The sequence below is a fragment of the Thalassophryne amazonica genome, chromosome 9 (assembly GCF_902500255.1).
Source record: "Thalassophryne amazonica chromosome 9, fThaAma1.1, whole genome shotgun sequence".
NCBI classification, from domain to species: domain Eukaryota; kingdom Metazoa; phylum Chordata; class Actinopteri; order Batrachoidiformes; family Batrachoididae; genus Thalassophryne; species Thalassophryne amazonica.
This window is the reverse complement of record NC_047111.1, coordinates 19782944-19807104: the sequence shown is the minus strand read 5'-3', so window position 1 is coordinate 19807104 and position 24161 is coordinate 19782944. Positions and strand designations below refer to the sequence as shown.

Here is a 24161-nt window from a genome sequence, read left to right as displayed (position 1 = left end):
ATTGCCTAGCTTGTTTTTAATTGTGTTCTTGTACTGTACGTAGGGTGTATGTGTGTGTGTGTGTGTGTGTATATATATATATATATATATATATATATATATATATATATATATATATATATATATATATACATACGAGGTCTGTTAGAAAAGTATCCGGCCTTTTTATTTTTTGCAAAAACCATATGGATTTGAATCACGTGTGATTGCATCAGCCAAGCTTGAACCTTCGTGCGCATGCGTGACTTTTTTCACGCCTGTCAGTTGCGTCATTCGCCTGTGAGCAGGCTTTGTGTGAGCAGTGGTCCACCCCTCTCGTTGGATTTTTATTGGGAATAAATGTCTGAATGATTTGGAGCTTTGCTGCATCAAATTTTTCCAGAAATTGTGAGAGACCTCCAGGTGGACACCATTCGGAAAATTCAGATGGCTTTCAGGGACGATTTTATGGGGATTACACAGATTAAGGAGTGCTCCAGCCGGTTTAAAGACCGCCCACAGCGGCTGAGAGCGCAGCGCACTCCGAGCGCCAATTGACAGGCTGACACCCTGCTGAAACAACCAGATCATTTCCAACGTGAAGGCTTTGTTGATCCGGGACGTTGTCTGAGTTCCACAAAAATGGCAGAAGACGTGGACATCAAGACTTTTTTGGCACATTCCACTGTTACAGGAGTTTTTTTCATGGAAAGAGAAGCGGAGGGATGCGCCACCGTGCCGCTCATGGCACGGGACAAAGCACCTCCGTGTTGGCCTCACAGGACGGCTTTCAGATGGCTTTTGGTGGCTTTTCAGTCATGTGAATATCCGAGAAATTGTGCATGAGCTGGACATGCCAGAGCATGTCCTGTGAGGCTTCATCACGGCGTTGCTTTGCGCCATGCGGCTCCACCGCAATGGGGCAGTATTGTGGGCACTCTAAGGCACACCTGTGCACTAATCATGGTGTCTAATCAGCATCTTGGTATGGCACACCTGTGAGGTGGGATGGATTGTCTCAGCAAATGAGAAGTGCTCACTATCACAGATTTAGACTGGTTTGTGAACAATATTTGAGGGAAATGGTGATATTGTGTATGTGGAAAAAGTTTTAGATCTTTGAGTTCATCTCATACAAAATGGGAGCAAAACCAAAAGTGTTGCGTTTATATTTTTGTTGAGTGTATATAAAGTGGGTAAAATAAGTTTGCAATATGCCACCTTTTTTCAGTAAATATATTTCTAAAGGTGCTAGTAACATGAAATTTTTGCCAGATGTCAACCCAAGCAATCCACACAAAGAAATCAAGACAAATAAGTACAGAAATGATGTTAGAATGATGGAGAAAAATTGAACAGGCTTACTGAAATTTATGTAATACTTCGTACAAAAGCCTTTGTTGGTAATGACAGCTTCTAGGCGCCTCTTGCTCGGAGAAACTAGTCGCATGCATTGCTCAGATGTGACTTTGGCCCAATCTTCCACACAGTCTTCAAATCTTGAAGATTCCTGTTACGAGTGGAGGGTGGTTGAGAACCCAATACAGAGATGACACAAAGAAATACCAAAAATACAGTTTTTAATGACTCACTCAGGGAGAGGTGAAAGGTCATTACATGGGAGAGCAATCGTAAACTGGAGACAATGTTTGTGAGGGATCAGCATGCGAGAGGTCAGGGAGGCAGAGAATGGTCCAATAACACAAGAAATAGCCACAAGCAAAGTGTCCAAAATGGCAGGCAAAATCTAAACAATCACTGGGAAATAATGTTATCTAAGATACTACTGATGGTCTCCTGAGCTGTAGACAGCAAGAGTTCTTGACTCTTGACCTCTTCAATCTGTGGGGTCTTTGGAAATCTTGAGAACGTCAACAACAATCGCTGTAAGCTCTGCAATAAGTCGACATGGTGACGGGTGGCAAAATGTACTGTATATCTAATGGAATCCAAACATTTATTGAGAAAGTAAAATCACAGAAAACCTGTTATGTGTCGACGCGGATTGAGGAGCGAACCTGCGTCAGACAGGACCCAGCGCTAAAAACAACCAGAAAGCGGTTCCAAATAAAAACTATTTACTATACACCTGTGTTTAAAAGTGTAAAAACATAAAAAACAACGTCCCTCTGGTGGAGTGATCCGCGGCTCGCTCTCCAGCGCCCGCAAGGATTAAAGCCGGCGCTCCTGGACTTCCTACCACCGCCAAACACCCCCCAGGTGGACACGACAAACTGATTCTCTGTGAAGCAAAGAGACGGTGAGGTAAGTCAACAGATACAACTATATCTTCCAATAAACACACGCTGCCAGCAACACACTCAGGTCAGTGTCCTTTTTTTTACTTTATGCAAATGAGCAGCTTCTCACAACAAGTGGAGGATCACTTATCCTTCACGCCACAGCAGTGAGAAGCAAACTGCGCAATTCTCTTTACAATTCCAGTATACTGTGTAACAAAACACCAAGTTACTATCAACAAGTACCTAAACACTTAATTACCTTTCGTGTGTGCTGACAGCATGTGTCCTCACCCCTCTCTGCTTCACGGGCTCGATGTGTCAAACCCAGGCGCGGTCCTCAGCGTCTCACAAACGAACGTCACAAGGTCGATTTCCCGGCAGTTCTGCTTGAATCACACATGACTTAAATGCAGAACGCCATCCAATTATCTGCTTCAGCTGCAAGTCGTCCAGGTTGCACGTGAGCACTGATCACAGGTGCTTTCCATGATGTTGATGAGGGTGAAGACTCTTCAGCCAGCACCTTCTTCACAGACAAATCAGCCCTCATGCCACCTGGAGAGCAAAGAAAAGAAAAGAACACCAAAACATCCAGCCACGCCCCCCCCAACACACAACAAAACCGTGACAATAGCAAGAATTCACAATAAATCCATAGTAAATCAACAAAGCAGACAGGAGATGATGCCTTTTTAATCTCTCATCACTGATGGTTTCTTGTTCCATTGCTTTTGGTCCTAAACGATGAATCATACAGTGAAAGTTTTCCCAGGAGTCTTTCTCTCAAGGGACTGGACTGTGTCTAAGACACAGCAGCAGAAAAGTGGAGGGAGAGAGAGAGACTGTAGAAATGTTCACCATCAAACAGATCCAGTATTGTTCTGTTTTTCTCACTGGAAAACAGCGAGGGACCAGTGGGAGTGGATGCTCAAGCTCATTTGTGTCCTAAAGGCTCGATGGGGTTTTCCCAGTGGATCTGACTCAGCCTGTGTGGGAAATCATGTTCAGGGAGGAACACCGTGGTTGTAACACTTCCCTTTGCCTCGAGAAGGTGCTTATAATAGATAATTGTTCTATTTCACGTGTCTTGCTTTCTGCTTCATTGCTTTTTTTTTCTTATTTCATGCAACAGGATTCATATTCAGGTTTTTAACGATGCTTCAAATCAAAAGAGTTCAAGTATATGTGGATGTTTCCTTTGAGGGTTTATGACTCTTTATCCTACAATAGGCAAAAGACCCATGTGGTTGATATTAGAACTCCTTATGAGTCCAGAGCTTGAGCTTAGAAATTGGTTAGTGCAAGTTGATTTATATTTGGTGTTTTGTCTATGCCATAATACACACATACACACACACACACACACACACATATACATATATAAATAATAATAATAATAATAATATATATATATATATATATATATATATATATATATATATATATATACTCTGCTCCTGGATATGACCTGCCCTGCACATTTTCCAACTGTCAAAGGCTAATTAACTTCACAAGGTGTGCTCAGCCAATCAGGAGCTGGGAAAACACCAACTTGATTAACCAGGAGTGAACACGCTAAGTGTGAACTTGTTGAAATTCACCAATTCTCTGCATTGATATGTGTCCAATCAAGTTCTTGCTCAAAACAATCAATCTAGATTGTTAACACTAGACTCAAAGTGTATATTTTCGATTTTGAGACAAAAGCATCCTTAATTTTCACAAACTTGAACTCGAAACACTCAATGATTCCAGGAACATCACTGACGATGTGTCCAATAGCATCAGTAGATGCATTTACACAGACGTCAATCAGTCCCCAAAATCTGAAAAATAAATCTAGTACTGTCCCAACAGCATGGCAGTGACCAGTGGACTTATCACAAGCTGTCTGTCTGTGTGTGCATGTGTCTTTCTGTCTAAATTCCTCTCTGTGTAGATATCTAGATCTAATATTTGTGGGTGACTTGGTGATTTGACGAGGCTGCTCTTCTTGAATCTATTCTTCTTTCACAAACAGTTTGATTTTTAAAATTTAAAGATTTTAAATCTTTACCTGTCAATTATAAATTCACAGTGACTCTTTTCTCTGTGATTAGAAGCTCATCAGTCAACTTTTAGTTTGTTTGGTTCTTGTTTTACATTTACAGGTTGTGCAACATTTATTTCAGAGTTGTACACACACACACACACACACACACACACACACACACACACACACACACACACACACACACACACACACACTCATCTTCAACCACTTATCCAAGATCGTGTCGCAGGGGGCTGGAGCCTATTTCAGCAGTCATAGGGCTTGAAGCAGGGTTCACCCTGGACAGGACATAAGTCTGTCACAGGGACACACACAGACAAACAAACACATTCACACCCGCACGCACACCTACGGACAATTTAAAGTTTCCAGTCCACCTAACCTGCATGTATTTGGATGTGGGAGGAAGCCGGAGCACCTAGAGGAAACCCACGCAAACACATTGAAAACATGCAAACTCCACACAGAAAGCCCACAGGTGGGAATTGATCCCATGACCTTCTTCCTATGATGCAACAGTGCTAACCACTAAGCCACCATGCTGCCACACTTATTTCAGTACACACACAAAAAACTCTTTCTGTCCATCAGTGATAATTTTCTGATGATAAACATGAACATGATAACAAACAGGAAACACAATCCAGAAAGCTGCAGTGTGACTTTAATATGAATTTATGCAACTGCAGAAATCACATCTCAATTTCAAATTATGAAATCCAAAACCACTGCAAGTACAGCTAAACTGAAGGACAGCTGAGGAACATCAACCTACGGTGGATATGCAGAATGTGAACTCTGAGATCCACATTCGTGTGGATTTTTATGGGACAGTTCGCCCGAATGCTCACTGTGTTTCCAGCAGTGTGAAAAACTGAAACCTTCTGGAGTTACAGACGTTTGTAGTTTTACTACTGTTTTCCTGCACTGGCTTCCTAATTTAATTTCAACTGGAATTTGTTGACTGGCTGTTGCACTAAATTGTTCAAATGTAAAACTGCCTGTGTGGATTCTGTTTCAGGCTGCGACTGCTTTTTGCTGCTGCCTTGCTTTGATGTGTTTACTGGCTAAATGGACTCACCGCTTTGTATATTTGTCATTATTATATGGCCGGCCCACTCTGTGGCCTTAAGGGGTTTAGTGCATTGCGGGATTATGTGAAAGCCAAAGAAAATCAGGAGGTGAAATGAATACGGTTAAAGTGCAGGTTGGTTGTCAAGCAGCGGTGAGTGGCCTTGTGCCATGAAGGGCCAAGAGTCTGCAAATGATCCCCTCAGCAGGTGATTCTGGTCATAAGCACCACTTTGACTTGGGGGTAGGAACTCATCAGGGGAATCACCTGTGGAGAGGATCATTAGGAACAAAATCCTGCAGACCACTGGCCCAGCATCTCACATGACCATCCATGCTAGTGAGCAGGCTTGGAAAGACCTCCTCTGGCTTTGTGGTAACACCTGCACAATGTTCCCCTGAGAATAAAAGGTTTTATGATAAGATCTAACTGGACAGGGTTTAAACCGTGGAATGCAACTAATATTTATCTTGTGATGAAGCTGGTAGGAGACTTGTGTTTTTCATGGAGTCTTCGCAGAAAACCAAGTTAAATCAAGGCAAATGACACAAAATCTGAGGGCAGTGTAGGGCACAGGGTGATTGTATGTAGTCATTTAATTAGTCTGTGGCATGTTTTGGGTATAACATGAATTGAACCAATCAAGAGTGTTATCTGTGCGCCAGCATGGTGAACTCATAAATGAGAGGAAACAGTTCTGCATACAAAGAATCAACCCGCATTGAATGCAGCAGATGTTATCCACCAGAGCTCCCTGAGGTGAAGCATCTTTATATCTCATAGTGCAACACCTTATTAACCCTGTCTGACTCTGACTACCTGATCTCCTCCATATTCTATCAGGTCGACGCCCATTTTTTTTAGCATTATATTTTTGCTTTTTATTTTGTGAATCCAGTTTTGTTGCAGTGTGATATGCTAATGCATACTGATGTTACTGGGATATTGCACTGTTTTAATAGCAGGACACTTCTGTATCCGCACCTTCATTTGAGTTTTTGTTGGTCCATGGTGAAATAGATCCCCCCCCCCCCCCCCCCACACACACACACACACACACAACCTCCACCACCACCATTTCAATGCACCAGCACTGAGCCTGGCCACACCCACAGGTGCACAGATGAACATAAGTAGATGCACTAGGCATGAGGATCACGAATGGAAAAATAGAAATTACAAAGCAGAGACACTTGCACTGTGCGCTGCTTTGCACATGTCACAAGACTGAACCCAAAGTGTTGAGCATTTTTTATTTTTTTATTTTTTTGGTCAGATCCATTCCAACTCACCTGAAATACAGTTTGATCTTTTCACCAATTTCCATTAAAACAGCTCCCAGGAACATGTGCCATGTTGTAAAAACCTCTCAATCTTTGATCAAGTTTTTTGAAACTTTGTGAGTGGTTGAGTGATGCTGTTAGTCATCCAGTGAGAACGTCTCTTGGGGGAGTCGATGAGGCAACATCTGTTTATAAAGTATGAAGTTGAGGTCCAACAGACTCTCATTAAATATACATGTGTATTTATGTGCTGTTGGATCTTTTGAATCATGTGTCATGTTGATATTTGATTCTTTATTTAATTTTTTAGACACTGCTGCGGGACGGTAAGAGAGAGAGCACGGTCAGCACGCTCTACCTGTCGCCCTCCAACATCGAGTCTGGCCAGCAGATCACCTGCCGGGCTTCAAACAAAGCGGCCCCCAATGGAAAAGATGCAACTGTTACCATTGACATACAACGTAAGTAGACATAGAAATATACTCGGAATAGTTTTTTTGAATTCTAAAACTCAAAATAGAATGGATAGGCAGAGTGCTCCAATTCATGCAAATTAATATTTCTTATTTAGTGATGTTTTAATATTTGGCTCCAAACTCTTTGAGTTAACCAATTGTGACCTTGGCTTTGACCTTTCAAGGTTACCTATGGTCAAAGGTTATGTGACCAATGGAAGCATGATACATTAGTGCAGTCCTTGTGGATAAATACACTCAAATCTTTCTGAAATTCCCCAAAAGAGAAATACTTAAATTATATATTTTAAAAACCTGGAAGAGTTAGAGGACTTGGCTGAGGACAGAGAAGTGTGGCATGAGCTGCTTGGTCTACCACTGTGACCCAGATAAGCAGCAGAAAAATGAATGAATAAATGACTGAATGAATTGATGAATGTATAGTTTAATAAATTAATAAATAAATGACACCTATAAAATCAGGCGGCACAGTGACTTAGTGGTTAGCACTGTTGCCTTATAGCAAGAAGGTCATGGGATCGATTCCCACCTGTGGCCTGTGTGTGTGGTTTTTGCATGTTTGTGTAGGTTCCTCCCACATCCAAAGACATGCAGGTTAGGTAGAATGGAATCTTTAAATTGTCTGTAGGTGTGTGTGTGTGTGTGTGCCTGCGCGCGAGAAAGTGTTTGTCTGTCTAGATGTGGCCCTTCCACATACTGGCGTCCTGTCCAGGCTGTACTCTGCCTCACACCATATGACTGCTGGGATGGGCTCCAGCCCCCCGACCCTTAATTGGAGTAAGAGGTTGAAGATGTGTGAGTGAGTGAGTGAGTGAGTGAGTGAGTGAGTGAGTGAGTGAGTGAGTGAGTGAGTGAGTGAGTGAGTGAGTGAGTGAGTGAGTGAGCATATAAAATCTCCCAAAGAACAATAATAATAAGGGGAGCTGATGCTCTAGTGGTTAAGCGTTGGGCTTAAGACCAGAGGATCCTTGGTTCAAATCCCAGCCTGACCGGAAAATCACTAAGGGCCCTTGGGCAAGGTCTTTAATCCCCTAGTTGCTCTCTTTGTGTAGTGGGCGCCTTTTACGGCTGCAGCCTGACATCAGGGTGTATGTGAGAATGTGTAAAGCGCATTGAGCGTCTGATGCAGATGGAAAAGTGCTATATAAATGCAGTCCATTTAACAAAATCTAGGTATTTTATTAGGTTTATTTAGTCACCATATTCATCAAGTTGATAAATAAAATTTAATTTATTATGATCACAGCTAATAGTAAGACCCTTTGGCTGCTCCCTTGTTTGCACTCGGGGTCGCCACAGCAAATCCAAGGGGGATGTGCATGTTGAATTGGTACAGGTTTTACGCCCAATGCCCTTCCTGATGTAACACCACATACAGTGGAGAAACGTGGCAGGGGTGGCGTTTGAACCGGGAACCTTCTGCAATGAAACTAAGTGCATTAACCACTTCACAGCTAATAATTAATTAATTAATATAAGCTATCAAATGATCAGTCTTTCTTTATTGGGAAAATACTGTTCATTTGAAATTTTGTAAATTTAGAAATAATTAATTTGATATTGTTTGTAAACATTTGACAAGGCAGACTGTTAAACAGCTTAGCACTGGTATACATTAAACTGGAAGCACCAAAAGATTTAACATGTTGAATGACTAGAGACAAGTTGCTGGTCTGTGTGTTCATGCTATGCTGGTCAGATGTGAAATTAAAAGAAGAGAACAGATAATGAGGGGATTGGTTATTTCTGATGTTAAACACATGATTAAGTTGCCAGCTCCACTGGCAATATATCAGCCTGTCTGAATTCGGCTGGACCTATATGGGTCCAAGGATGAGCGGAGAGGAGGAAACGTATAATTTTGTTCTGTATAATCTGTAATCTCCCCTGGTTACGCTTGGTCAGGCCATCATACCAAGCAGAACTGGCATAATCCATATGACACTGCATTAAGGCTGACATAAGTTTTTGTTTTGTTTTTTTTGTTTTTTGTTTTTTTGTATGTTGATCCAAATCTTTGGCCTGTCTATATAAAAAACTTTAATTTTGCATTGGATTTGCTGATCACTTTATCGGTAATCAAATCACTGGATAGGGCCTGGTCTAAGTCTAGACCAGTGTATTTTACACAGGATTTACTGACAATTTTGTTGCCAGCACATGATACGTCTACAGTATCATTTACCAGGAGTTGTTTTTTGGATCCAAACAGGATCGATTCTGTTTTACCAAGATGGAGAGACAGTTTGTTGTCAATTAACCACTCTCTAACCGACTCGAGTTCAGAGGACAGGGTTGGTTGAATAGCTGCCACATTTTTACCAGCTACTAATAAAGCAGAGTCGTCAGCATACAACAACAATTTGCAGCGAACTGTTTAGGGCATATCGTTCACATATATGAGAAAGAGCAGTGGTCCAAAGATAGAACCCTGTGGTACCCCGTAGGTAAGTATAGCAGGTGTAGATACGTGCCCCCTATATCCACAGTCTGCAGCCTTACATCAAGGTAGGATCTGAACCATTCAATGGTTAATTCATTGAATCCCAAGGCCTTAATTTTATGTAAGAGAATTTTATGGTCCACAATGTCAAAAGCTTTTTGTAGATCCAACAAGGTCATACCTATGTAATTGCCTTTGTCTTGTTTTAATTTGACAAAGTCCAGTAGGTGGATCAGACATTTATTTGTGGAATATTGTGATCTGAAACCAGATTGAAAATCATACAATAAATTGTTGTTGCCCAGATAGCGATCAACTTGTTCATATACAATTTTTTCAAAGATTTTTGATATATTGCTCAATACTGAGACTGGCCTATGGTTGCCTGCTTCTGTCAAAGAGTTCATTTTGAATATAGCAGTGATTCTAGCAAATTTTAAATCAGATGGTAGTTTTCCACTATGAATCAATACATTTAAAATATAGGTTAGTGGAGTAGAAATGAACTTGGCACCATCTTTAAGAAAATGTGCAGGTATATTGTCCAGACCAGTTACCTTATTCAAATTTAGTTTTAACAAATGTTCCAGCATATTGTCCTCAGCCACTCCCTGCAGACAAAAAGAGTTAGGTTGAACATTTTTACCTTTATAAAAATTTTCTATGTGTTATGAATCCTATTTACCAGAACTTTGAGGTAGATGGCTAACTAGATTTGAGGCAATTGTGGAAAAATAAGAATTAAAAATATTTGTCACCTTCGATTTGTCAAAAGTAATGGTACCATTTTTTACCAAACCTATAGTGTGGGCTTTTGACACACAATGCTAATGGGCTGGTGTTAGCAGGAAACTGGTGCCTCCAATGTGAGCAAAGGCATTGCTTCAAAAACATACTTAGAGTTACAATTTAGCTTATAAAACTTGTATTGCTCCTCTTCATCTCCTCCTATGTTGTGACTGACTTTTACATACCTAGATGCCAGCTAGTGATAGGTCGAGGCATGAAGCGCCCAAATTTACCAATGTCTCATTTGTAGTGCTCACCAGTGACAAGTTCGACATTCTGAGGGTGAAATTATTGTGCCGTATCCAGCCCTGGAGTTGCCACTTTCAAACCTCTACTTTTCCAGCTTGTGTGGTGTTTTACAATAACCAAGAAACTCCATCAGTAGTCGGGCTGTTTTCTTTACACCAGCAAAAGAAGGAAGCAGAGGAAAAACAACGACACAGATAATTAGTCTGACGAAAATGTTCACACAAAGGCATTCAAACGCTGTGAGCTTTGTTCAGACATTTTTTTCTGCTTCTCTCCTTCCCTCCATACAGTCGTAGAATCCAAACACAGAAAATGGGGCTCTTCTATGAATAATTAAATTGTCAGATGATATTATTTGATCACAAAAACTATTTGCCGCAAGTTATGGATTTGGAATAGAAAGTCTCCTGCATTCCTCAGAGCTCCTTCAAAGCTATTAAGTATGACTAATAAAGCAGAAAATGCTATTCAGAGATGCATTACTCTTGACAGATCTATTCTTCCTCCTCATGAATTCTTTCCCAGCTTCATTTTTTCGCCATCGGAAACAACTGGAGTTCATAAAGTACGGCTTGGAGATACTGAAATGCGTGCACTAACTGATTAACGGCTGTTGTGCTTCCTGTCAGAACAGCCCTAATCCGGTTGTCATGCAGAACAATGGCGGTCCGACACTTTCTCGTGGAAATTCAAATGTTTGCTGTTACCCACTGAATGATAGCAGTTGCGGTATCGAGTGACAGATAAAGTGGCGATCTTCAGTAATCAGCCTCTGCAGCAAAGTCAGACGTGTCAGGCCCAAAGTCCATTAGTTTAAATCATTCCCAGTGCTACGTTGGAGCCAAACGCTTAAACTCGCCGTTACGTTTAACATGCACAACCTGGAGAGCAGTGAAGTGAGGATGTGCAATGTGTGTGTGTGTGTGTGTGTGTGTGTGTGTGTGTGTGTGTGTGTGTGTGGGCGTGGGGGGGGGGGGGGGGTGGAGACATTAAAACAGAAGGAAGCAATTCAGCAGATTTGGACAGACAGCGGTGAGCTGGCGAGCTCCGGTGTTTGGCAGTCAGTGGGTGACAGGTGTCGAATGAATAAATGATGACGATGAAGGTGGAGAGGTTGCAGAGACTCCTGTGGGTCTCAGAAAGTGCATTTCGTCACCACCGGGGGCAGCGCATGTTAACCGCTGCTTGTTAATATTGATGGGAGGCAGCTGTTGGTGACACAGGCGGAGGATGGCTAATCATGCAGGTTCAGCACAGGGCTCTGGACCAGCGCCAGTCAGCTGGAAATCAGCGGAGTCATCAACACACTATCACAACCCGCTTCTGAAGTCACAGTGTCATTAAAATGTGCAACATAAAAACAAGTTTATACATGACAATGAAGTTCTGAGGTTGGTTTTCTTGTCTGGGCCATAATAAAGTAAACCTTTTTGTATTTCCTTATTTGATACGTATAAAAATAGATATTCAGTTGTTTCCATTCAATACAATTCATTTATACATCAGCCCGTCCATAGTGTAACACCGGAGTAAGATTTGAAACTGATCTGCCCCATAAGCAAATACACTGGCAGCATTTGCTAAGGAAAAACTTTTTTTTTTTTGATTACAGGAAGAAATCTCAAGTAGATCAGACTTAGTAGGGGGACCATCTGCTTTGGCCAAACCAACAAAACCAAAACAATGAAATAAAAGTAAAGTGCAACAAGGAATTGTCAAATATGCAGAAACACAAATGTTGCATTGAAGTAACCATATACGTGATATATATCGTACAGAGACTGACTACTACAACCACCGTTGGCTCAAGATCACAAGAGTGTACATCTCCAGTATCACCACTAACCAGTGTTGTATAGTAACAAAGTAAAAATGCTTCACTACTGTACTTAAGTACGTTTTGGGAGACTTTGTACTTTACTTAAGTTTTTTTAATTCAGCATACGTTCACTTTTACTTCACTACATTTCCGACCTTAATTGCATACTTCTACTCATATACATTTTCTGTGCGCCATGCCGTTACTCATTACAAAAAAAAAAAAAAAACACAGCGCGGCTTTGCTTTGAACCTTTATTTTGCTTTATCCAAATTTATTCCCGCTAAAACCCTGAAGAGCATATGTCTGTGTTAGTAATATTTAATATTTTTATGTTAAACCGACCTGTTATGGTCTTCTGAAACAGTTGATAGATGTATTTTATAACTTAAAAACGGGACTAATGCTAATGTGTTAGCATGTCTATGGCGTTTTCAATGTTAAAGTTAGCATTAAGCTGTTCGTATCAGCACATTTGTGTTGATTTGTTTTCTGTATAATTAATGGCTCAGCGTTTGTTGTCGTAAAAGAGTCAAATTGTAATTTTTTAAATGTATTTTTATTCATATATTATTAATAATAATAGCAACAACAATAATAGTCTACATAATAGATAATAATGTTACAATACAATTTTAGAGAAAGAGACAAAAAGATCCTAATGAAACAAAACACAACAGAAAAGATAAAACCATGTAACAATGAAAATAAATAAATACATATAGAAATAAATAACTGTTTCCTGTGAAAACCTAGTGAGTAGCCTACTCTTGTTTAGGTTTTGAAACCTTGTTTCTGAAGTGTTTTTGTGTGATGTGCACAATTTTCAGTATTTTGACTAATACTACCAGTCATTTGCAAGCCTAGATAAACTTTTATCAAAAAAAAAAATCAGTCCGTTTTGATTATTAACATTTACTTGTACTTTTACTTTCAATACTTGAGTACATTTAGTTGTACGTTACTTGTCATACTTAAGTATAATAAATACTAGATACTTTAAGACTTTTACTTGAGTAACATTTCAGTCAGTGACTTGAACTTCTACCAAAGTCATTTTTTTTAATGGGTATCTGTACTTTTACTTAAGTGTGATTTTCCGGTACTTTATACAACACTGCCACTAACAACAATATTTTCAATATCTACAACCCCTGGCAAAAATTATGGAATCACCGGCCTCAGAGGATGTTCATTCAGTTGTTTAATTTTGTAGAAAAAAAGCAGATCACAGACATGACACAAAACTAAAGTCATTTCAAATGGAAACTTTCTGGCTTTAAGAAACACTATAAGAAATCAAGAAAAAAAAGATTGTGGCAGTCAGTAACGATTACTTTTTTAGACCAAGCAGAGGAAAAAAAATATGGACTCACTCAATTCTGAGGAATAAATCATGGAATCACCCTGTAAATTTCCATCCCCAAAACTAACACCTGCATCAAATCACATCTGCTCATTGACATTAACCCTATGTCATGAAATTGACCCTATGTGTCTTTTTGCAAGGAATGTTTTCACAGTTTTTGCTCTATGGCAAGATGCATTATCTTCTTGAAAAATGATTTCATCATCCTTAAACATCAGAAAAGTGTCCAAAATATCAACGTAAACTTGTGCATTTATTGATGATGTAATGACAGCCATCTCCCCAGTGCCTTTACCTGACATGCAGCCCCATATCATCAATGACTGTGGAAATTTACATGTTGTCTTCAGGCAGTCATCTTTATAAATCTCATTGGAACGGCACCAAACAAAAGTTCCAGCATCATCACCTTGCCCAATGCAGATTCGAGATTCATCACTGAATATGACTTTCATCCAGTCATCCACAGTCCACGATTGCTTTTCTTTAGCCCATTATAACCTTCTATTTTTTTGTTTAGGTGTTAATGATGGCTTTCGTTTAGCTTTTCTGTATGTAAATCCCATTTCCTTTAGGCGGTTTCTTACAGTTCGGTCACAGACGTTGACTCCAGTTTCCTCCCATTCGTTCCTCATTTGTTTTGTTGTGCATTTTCAATTTTTGAGACATATTGCTTTAAGTTTTCTGTCTTGACGCTTTGATGTCTTCCTTGGTCTACCAGTATGTTTGCCTTTAACAACCTTCCATGTTGTTTGTATTTGGTCCAGAGTTTAGACACAGCTGACTGTGAACAACCAACATCTTTTGCAACATTGCGTGATGATTTACCCTCTTTTAAGAGTTTGATAATCCCCTCCTTTGTTTCAACTGACATCTCTCATGTTGGAGCCATGATTCATGTCAGTCCACTCTCACAGCTCTCCAAGGTGTGATCACTCCTTTTTAGATGCAGACTAACAAGCAGATGTTATTTGATGCAGGTGTTAGTTTTGGGGATGAAAATTTACAGGGTGATTCCATAATTTATTCCTCAGAATTGAGTGAGTCCATATTTTTTTCCTCTGCTTGGTCTAAAAAAGTAACCGTTACTGACTGCCACAATCTTTTTTTCTTGATTTCTTATAGTGTTTCTTAAAGCCAGAAAGTTGCCATTTGAAATGACTTTAGTTTTGTGTCATGTCTGTGATCTGCTTTTTTTCTACAAAATTAAACAACTGAATGAACATCCTCCGAGGCCAGTGATTCCATAATTTTTGCCAGGGGTTGTATCCTTGTCTGGGGATGTAACCTGCGTTGGACTGGCATCCTTTTGGTTACTCTTAAGACTGAGTAGTCAGAAAAGTAAGTGTTAGTTACTTGGCTGAATAGTTACTTTGCTGATTACTCAGTGTTAAGAGTAACCAAGTTAGATTTCTAGTTACCTTATTAGTTACATTCAGCAGCTGCCGACAAGATCACCACTGCCCAGTCTCCATGTAATTTGGAGTTGGGTCTGGAAGGTCATCTGGTGTCAAACCTGTGCCAGCAGATCATTATCAGATTTGCTGGTGACCCCAAGTGAGGCTTTATTTACAAGTAGTGTGGCTGATGATGTGACAAATAGGATTTGCTTAAAGCGGTGATTCATGATGGATTTAATCTTTAATGTGTGTTGAAAACATCATATTCTCAACTATATCAACCATAAAAGACTAAAACTCTAACTTTTTATACATTAAGGTCAAAGCTCTGTGTGCCAAAAAATCATGCATTTATGACATTTCCAAATGCCTTTTTATTTATTTATTTATTTATTTACTGTATTGTGGGTTTCAAGTAGAAAATATACAGAAGCCCTAAAATGCTCACATCGCTCACGAGATGGCGACAAAAGCTGCTCAAATGTGCGGCAAGGAGAAGTTAACTTTTGGTGAAAATAAGATGGACTGACAGCCAAACATCGACTTACAGTCCTGTGCTTCGCCCCTTTGAACCATTTACTAGTTTACATAGCACAACACTAACAGCTAATGCTAGCATTGGCTCCTGCGCATTTTATGACAAATAACTTTAATAATATGGCTTGCTGCGCAATAAAAAAACATGTGCTGCCATTTTTCTTTTGACTAAGTAGACACCTTCAATGCAAGCCAGAGACACACAACCCGCTGTGGACACGCACACACACACACACACACACACACACACGTGCGCGCACACAGACAGCCACACACAAGTCAGTGGATTTATGAATATGTTTTAACACCAAACTGTTCAATACTTCTGAAACATGAATATTTAATACACTTTAAACTGCTGTCAATTAGATACATCATGTTTTCTGTGAAAAGCCATGAAAAAAAAACAAACAAAAAAAAAAACAAAAGGAGGTGGATTATTTAAATCATAAAACATGATTCTTCCTGGCTAACAACATACCACAAAAACAAGTTCAGACCAATTTTTGAGTTGCTGATTGATGAGGTCTGACACTCCTTCTGTTGTGCCAAAGTCAATTAATAACAAACCATTATGACATGCAAATGTGACAAGAAGTGAATTTCAATTAATCCTGAGTCCTGAGAAACATGGTGCAAAACAAGTCTGGTGATTAAAAAAGTTTGTTGTTTTTCAGACATCCTTTAATTTTCTGCTTCTTGTTTTTGCTTCTTTTTTCCTACAATGAGATGTTGTCGCGCACCGTCCCTGGGTAATTTAAAAAAACATAGAAGTTGGGAGGTAATTGCACAAAGAGCAGCAGCGTGGGCTAAATAATGCAGTTTCATTAGATAATTAATAGCCAGATGCAGATGCGATGCGTCCACAAAAGTCCCCACAGACATCACACAGACTCACATACTAAAAATGCTAATGGCCTCACGTGCAGTGTTGCCACATTCTGCAAAAAACTAAAAAAAAAAAAAAAAAAAACCTCTAGTATGGAGAAAGTGATTTATCACAGCGTTCTCTCAGGAGCCTGATTTCTGTGACAGAGCTCCAATCTTTATACAAACACTCTTTGGAAAAATTTGAATTCTACGCGAGCTCAAAAAATGAATAGTATAATATCTCATTACAATTTATTTTAGCCTTGCCTTGTTTTATTTATTTACCTATTAATTTGTATTTCTGTTTTCCAACCCAAATCAGAAGAAATACGAGGTCTGTCCATAAAGTATAGGTCCTTTTTATTTTTTTCAAAAACTATATGGATTTCATTCATATGTTTTTACGTCAGACATGCTTGAACCCTCGTGCGCATGCGTGAGTTTTTCCACGCCTGTCGGTGACGTCATTCGCCTGTGAACACTCCTTGTGGGAGGAGTCGTCCAGCCCCTCGTCGGAATTCCTTTGTCTGAGAAGTTGCTGAGAGACTGGCGCTTTGTTTGATCAAACTTTTTTCTAAACCTGTGAGACACATCGAAGTGGACATGGTTCGAAAAATTAAGCTGGTTTTCAGTGAAAATTTTAACGGCTGATGAGAGATTTTGAGGTGATACTGTCGCTTTAAGGACTTCCCACAGTGCGAGACATCGCACAGCGCTCTCAGGCGGCATCATCAGCCTGTTTCAAGCTGAAAACCTCCACATTTCAGGCTCTATTGATCCAGGACGTCGTGAGAGAACAGAGAAGTTTCAGAAGAAGTCGGTTTCAGCATTTTATCCGGATATTCCACTGTTAAAGGAGATTTTTTTAATGAAAGACGTGCGGTCCGCGCATCGGGATGCAGCCGCCGCGACGCTCCGCCACAGGAAAAACACCTCTGTTGGAAGCCTTAAGGACAAGTTGGAACATGTCCAGCTGTTAAACAATTTCTCATATACTCACTCCACTGAAAGCCATCAAAAGCCGCCTGGATTTTACAAATGGTTATCAACACGGAGGTGTCCGCACGTCTTTCATTAAAAAAATCTCCTTTAACAGTGGAATATCCGGATAAAATGCTGAAACCGACTTCTTCTGAAACTTCTCTGTTCTCTCACGACGTCCTGGATCAATAGAGCCTGAAATGTGGAGGTTTTCAGCTTGAAACAGGCTGATGACGCCGCCTGAGAGCGCTGAGCGACGTCTCACACCGTGGGAAGTCCTTAAAGTGACAGTGTCACCTCAAAATCTCTCATCAGCCGTTAAAATTTTCACTGAAAACCAGCTTAATTTTTCGAACCGTGTCCACTTCGATGTGTCTCACAGGTTTAGAAAAAATTTTGATCAAACAAAGCGCCAGTCTCTCAGCAACTTCTCAGACAAAGGAATTCCGACGAGGGGCTGGAAGACTCCTCCCACAAGGAGTGCTCACAGGCGAATGACGTCACCGACAGGCGTGGAAAAACTCATGCATGCGCACGAGGGTTCATGCATGTCTGACGTAAAAACATATGAATGAAATCCATATAGTTTTTGAAAAAAATAAAAAGGACCTATACTTTATGGACAGCCCTCGTATATATAATTATTTACATATATTTACTTTAACTCCTATGTGATGGCAGACAGTATGAACCAAAGGTACTTCATGTTATTTTTTGTGGGGAATGTGATTTAATTCAAATATCCACAGATATTTTGGCACTGAAGATACCAATCCATGCAGCGTTTCAGGTGTTATTTTGTCCCATTCATCCTGCAAGCACATCTTAAGCTGTGCAAAAGTACGGCTTTGTCATCGTCAAATTTTTTGTTTCTAAATTCATAGTCAAAGTGAAAGTGTCTTTATTTGTCTCCCTAAGGAGAAATTTGCCTTGGACATCCGGTACATACCACCCATACATCAAAAACAACAACATAGTAAATCAAAGTTAAAATATAAATACACAACATTATTAACATCTTTGTGCACATTCCGCAATACATAACCTTATACTATCTTCCCTGAGCTATCTGCTGATTTATGAGCTTCACTGACAATGGAATAAATGAATGTTTATATTGATTATATTTATAGAATTCTCCACGGATTTTCTGCTGGGGACACTTCAGTACTGGATTGAGATCAGTCCAATACCCATACCCTCTTCTTCTTCAGCCATGTCATTGTAATGGGTGCAGAAGGAGGTTTTCCATTGCTTTCCTTATTTATTTTTATCTTATTTTTGTATAGGCAAAGGGGCTGTGAAACTACAACAAAATCTTTTTAAATTAATATTTAAAAATTTCAAATGTTGTGTTCTCCTGATGGTCGGGAGGTGCTGCGGGAGTATGGAGTGAGGGGGCCATCCAATCTCTGTACTCAAAGTGAAAGCTGTGTTCAGGTGCTTGGCAGTAAGTCGGACTCATTTCTGGTGGAGACTGGCCTCCGCCAGGGCTGCGCCTTGTCACCAATCCTGTTTGTGATATTCATGGACAGGATATTGAGGCATAGTCGGGGGAGGAGGGTTTCCGGTTTGGTGGGCTCAGGGTCTCATCAATGCTTTTTGCAGATGATGTGGTCCTGTTGGCTTCATCAGCCGGTGACCTCCAAGACTCACTGGAGCGGTTCTCAGCTGAGTGTGAAGCGGCTGGGATGAGGATCAGCACCTCTAAATCTGAGGCCATGGTTGTCAGCAGGAAACCGATGGATTGACTACTCCAGGTAGGGAGAATACGGCCTTGCCCCAAGTGAAGGAGTTCAAGTACCTCGGAGTCTTGTTCACAAGTGAGGGGATGATGTAGTGTGAGATTGGCCGGAGAATCGGCGCAGCAGGGCCGGTATTGCATTCGCTCTGCCGTACTGTTGTGACGAAAAGGGAGCTGACCCAAAAGGTGAAGCTCTCGATCTACTGGTCAATCTTCATTCCTACTCTCACCTATGGTCATGAGTATTGGGTCATGACTGAAAGAACTAGATTGCGGGTACAAGCAGCCAAAATGGGCTTCCTCAGGAGGGTGGCTGGTGTCTCCATTAGAGATAGGGTGAGATGTTCAGTCGTCTGTGGGAGGCTCGGAGTAGAGTTGCTGCTCCTTCGTATTGAAAGGAGCCAGCTGAGGTGGTTCGGGCATCTGGTAAGGATGCCTCCTGGGCGCCTCCCAAGGGAGGTGTTCCAGGCACGTCCATCTGGGAGGAGACCCCAGGGAAGACCCAGGATGAGGTGGAGAGATTATATCTCCACACTGGGCTGGGAATGCCTCAGGATCCCCCAGTCAGAGGTTGTCAGTGTGGCGCGGGAAAGGGAAGTCTGGGCTCCCCTGCTAAAGCTGTTGCCTCTGCGACCCGAACCCGGAAAAGCGTTTGAAGATGAGTGAGTATACCTGAAGCTACATAAATACACCCTACCTGTTTCCTCAAGGAAAATGATTTCTGTATGTCAGCCCGCGTAAAGGAAAAATGTTACAGATCGCTCACTTTGAACTTAATAAATTCTGCTGCAGACGGCACGTGAGTTCTAACTGGTGGAATCAAAGGACTGGAAGGTTTTAGAGAAAAAAGACAAAAAAAGCTATGTGAGACTTTGATAAAAACTCAGAAGGGCCTTTGCTCTACACCTGAAAAGCACTTTCGCACTTTGAAAGGCTGCGAGTGGGAGTGTTTGATAATACCTTTATTCCCGCTACCTTTCAGACTGGTTTTGAGTGGCGTTCAGGGTTGATTACAGTGAATGCAGCCTGTTGTGCCAAAGTTCAACTTGTCTTTTGTATTACAGTAAAAAAAAAAACACAATGGTTTTCCTGAGCAGCAGGAAGTCAACCATGTTCCCTGTGAATTTGTGTTATTGCATTTAAAAGGGCATTTCACTCACAGTGCACAGGAAGCTTCTTTTTTTTTAAATCTCAGCCTTGAATGTCATTGATTCTCTTAAATATATATACGTATATATATATATATATATATATATATATATATATATATATATATATATATATATATATATATATATATAAATAACTCGTTTGTTTGAGGGGATTTAAGGATATTTTGTGGGTACAGATATTTTGTTTCTCAGCTTTATGTTGCTTTAATAAGAATATAAACTCAGTTTGAAGGCTGTTGGTTGACAGTAAATGTCAACAATAAAATATCACAGGGCTGGAAATGAGGATTTAAGGAGGCTTGTTTGACACTCCAACAGTTCTGAAGTCTCATTAAAGGTGACGCTGTGTGCAGCAGGTTTGTCTGCCGGTATAATTCACGTCAGCACTCCGAGGCTTCTAAAATACCATTCTGCTCATTTATATTTTTAATCTGAATGTACACACTTAGTGTACACCCTGCTGGACACAATTTCTAAGACATACAACTACAACTTGTAAACTTTTCGTCCTCATAGTTGTGACTTCTGGCACTCAACTAAAAGTGAGTTTTTGATGCTTTAAAAAGTATTAATATAAATATTAGGGGAGGTGATGGTCTAGTGGTTAAAGCGCTGGGCTTAAGAGCCTCCATTCAAATTCCAGCCTGACCGGAAATCACGAAGGACCCTTGGGCAAGGTCCTTAATCCCCTAGTTGCACCCAGTGTTTAGTGAGTACCTTGCATGGCAGCAGCCTGACATCGGGGTGAATGTGACTCATTAGTGTGTGAAGCGCTTTGAGCGTCTGATGCAGATGGAAAAGCGCTGTATAAATCCAGTCAATTTAAATATTCCATCATTATACAGCACCACATTTTTTTGGTTGGAAAAATGGAAAAATCCCTATTTTTAACATGGAACACAATTTTAAAAATCCATAACTCTGTGAAAAAAGGATAGATTTTCTTTCCTATTTGAGAGCATTATGTAGGATGATATCCTTTATCGAATGACAAAGTTTTATACTGATCTGATCTGGATTACAGATTTTGTGGTCATTTAAATTTAACATTGAAAACCCCATTTAATGTACATATATTTCAATCAAAAGTGCTGCAGTCACTCTCATTTATGACATTGAGGTGCAAACTGGTACTCAATGAATAGATTAAGTTTGATCCACATCTGATCCGTATTGCAGATTTAGCAGATATTTGATTTTAACATTGAAAAGCCCTTTTGATCTATATTTTAGATTATATTGTAGTCTATGAAAAACCACTTCAACACGACTTTGACCTTGAAAATTTTATCCAAAGTAGAAATTTGTGGAATTGGCAAATATTGTTGGAGGAGGTTTGCACTCTACGAGCGCAGGGCTCTACTCTATGTTTAATTTTAGTTTTTTGTTGTCCAAATTGCAACAAATGATGTTCAATATGTTGTGCATTACATATTTTTTTGTCCATCTTGTTTATTTTTGAATATTTTGGATTTTAAAGTTCTTATGTTAAGTAGCAACACATGCTGTGGTGTGCACTTGTGCTACACTGAGCTCCCGTGCTACTCTTGTGCTACACTGTTCTTTGTTAAAATCATAGCCAGGGAAATGCTGTGTTAAAGTAAGTTCCACATAAAAAAAATAAGAATTCAACAATTAGAAAGCGTAAAGGAGAACAACGCCACCGAAAGGAAAGCATCTACAATGCAGACTGTGTCAATTGTTGTTAGCTGCCTGCACATTTCAGGGCTGGATCCAGAGAGAAAATCTGACAGATGCGTTGTTGCCCAATGATAAAATAGAAATCGTACTTGTTATTCAATAATCTTCATTCTTTTATTCATGTGCAACTTACACTGTCACACTTCTTTTAATATATTTATTATACTTCATGGACCATAGTGAACACTTCTTATTTGTGTAAATATGATGTCCTAAAAAACAACACTATAACAAAAATTGACTGTAAAGAGGATCAAATGTATTGCCAAAATCTTTCAATTATACCTGAATCTATATATGATTTTTTTTCAATTGATAAAATCAATAAAAATATGACTGCATATATTCTTAATAATAATATATTGAGATACAGACAGTTCACAGAAGACATTTTCCATTGATACCAATAAAAATTTGAAACAGTCCAGCAGGTAACAATATTCATCATGTTCATGACTAAATAGATTTTGTTGTGATTTGGCACTTTACAGGCCAATTAAATTTAAATTGAACTGAAACTGAACAGCATTTTATTGAGTCTTAAAGTAAATAAATATGAAATTGGTCACTGGATGCTTAAACTTTGGACATAAACTCTACATGGTGGATCCTTGATCTCTGGACATAAATAGGAATAAACAAAATCTGTAGTTTTTGTCAAAAGCATTTCCTTTCAGACATTATTTGCATGAATATCTTTCCATATATCTGAGCTGAGCTCTTACAGCTGCTGTGCTGCACGTCAGAAATTTGTAAAGAAATACAGCACATCTCATTTTATGTTTGGAAAGAGGTGTCATTTTATTTAAAGCGGCAATTCATTTTGAGGTTATTAATTCCAACCGGACTCTGTCTCAGCAGAGAGCCACGTTCGGAGCTGTGCCAACGGAACAGAGGACGATTCTCGTTTCTTGACGGCAACAAGACAAGAGTCCCAGTTAGTGACTTTAATCCACACAAAAGTGACTTGCGGTATTTTAATGGCTTTGAGAGGGTTTAAGAAGCGGACTTGCCATTTCTGAAGAGCAGCGAATCAAAGAACCAAAAAGCTAGTGGATTGAAGCATTGCTTCAGTGGTTCACGGCTGCAAAGTGGAGTCACGCTGCAGAAACAGTTAATTACAGACCCGCTGCAGACCAAACCCTGAATATCTGACTTTATTTGTACATACGTATGACTCTGAAACTCGGAAAAATCAGTATAATTTACGGACAATAGGTTGACATTAAAACCACCAAAAAGCTGTGTTCACCGCGGGGACACGTTCGGCACTATTTTTTTTTTACCGATGACGAACGATGCATAAAAAAATTTGACCGATGCAACTGCATCGGTCCAAACCGGTCTGGATCCGGGCCTGCATTTTCACAAACTTGTGTCCTGTCAAAAACAACTGCTTATTAGTCCTGTTTTTTGAGTATCATATGTGTGAATTTAGAACACAGATGTTGTTATTGCTTGAAGTGAAAATTAAAATCAATATTTACTCATTTATTACAAAGTCTGCCACCTGGTTTAAAGAGACAGATGTGTGTCCCGTGCAGGTCTCAGAAGCATCACATTTGTTCTTAACTTTCTCTGATCTTGTGTCTCTTAGATCTGCCCATCGTCAACCTCAGCGTGGAGCCACAACCGGTTCTGGAGGGAAACCTGGTCAAGTTCCACTGTGCTGCAAAAGCAAACCCGCCTGTCATCTACTACAGGTCAGCTTGAAAAGTCCCGTGCTCGGTGTGATGATTTGTGTGCGATGTGAACAACAAACACACCACATCATCAAAACAACTGACAGTTAGGTCTGTGGAAATGCAAGGAATTATCACAGTATGTCAACTTTTGCGAGGGACAAGTGATGGAATGTCTCAGTTCATCACCAGGCTTCTCCACATCCAGCACACCAAGGAACTATCCCTGATCCCAGATGGCAACCACCCAGACAGACAGCTGATGTCTGTCTGTTGTCTGCTTCCAAGACTGTCTGAGG

General features: G+C 40.1%; 1 protein-coding gene across 1 annotated transcript in view; it reads left to right on the top strand.

Annotated features, from left to right (window-relative positions):
• The window catches only part of kirrel3a (kirre like nephrin family adhesion molecule 3a), a 657736-nt gene that overhangs the window by 535748 nt on the left and 97827 nt on the right, over window positions 1–24161 (top strand). The window contains exon 6 of the mRNA XM_034177743.1: window positions 23778–23883. Coding sequence (XP_034033634.1) covers window positions 23778–23883 — 106 coding nt within the window. The remainder of the gene's footprint in view (window positions 1–23777; window positions 23884–24161) is intronic.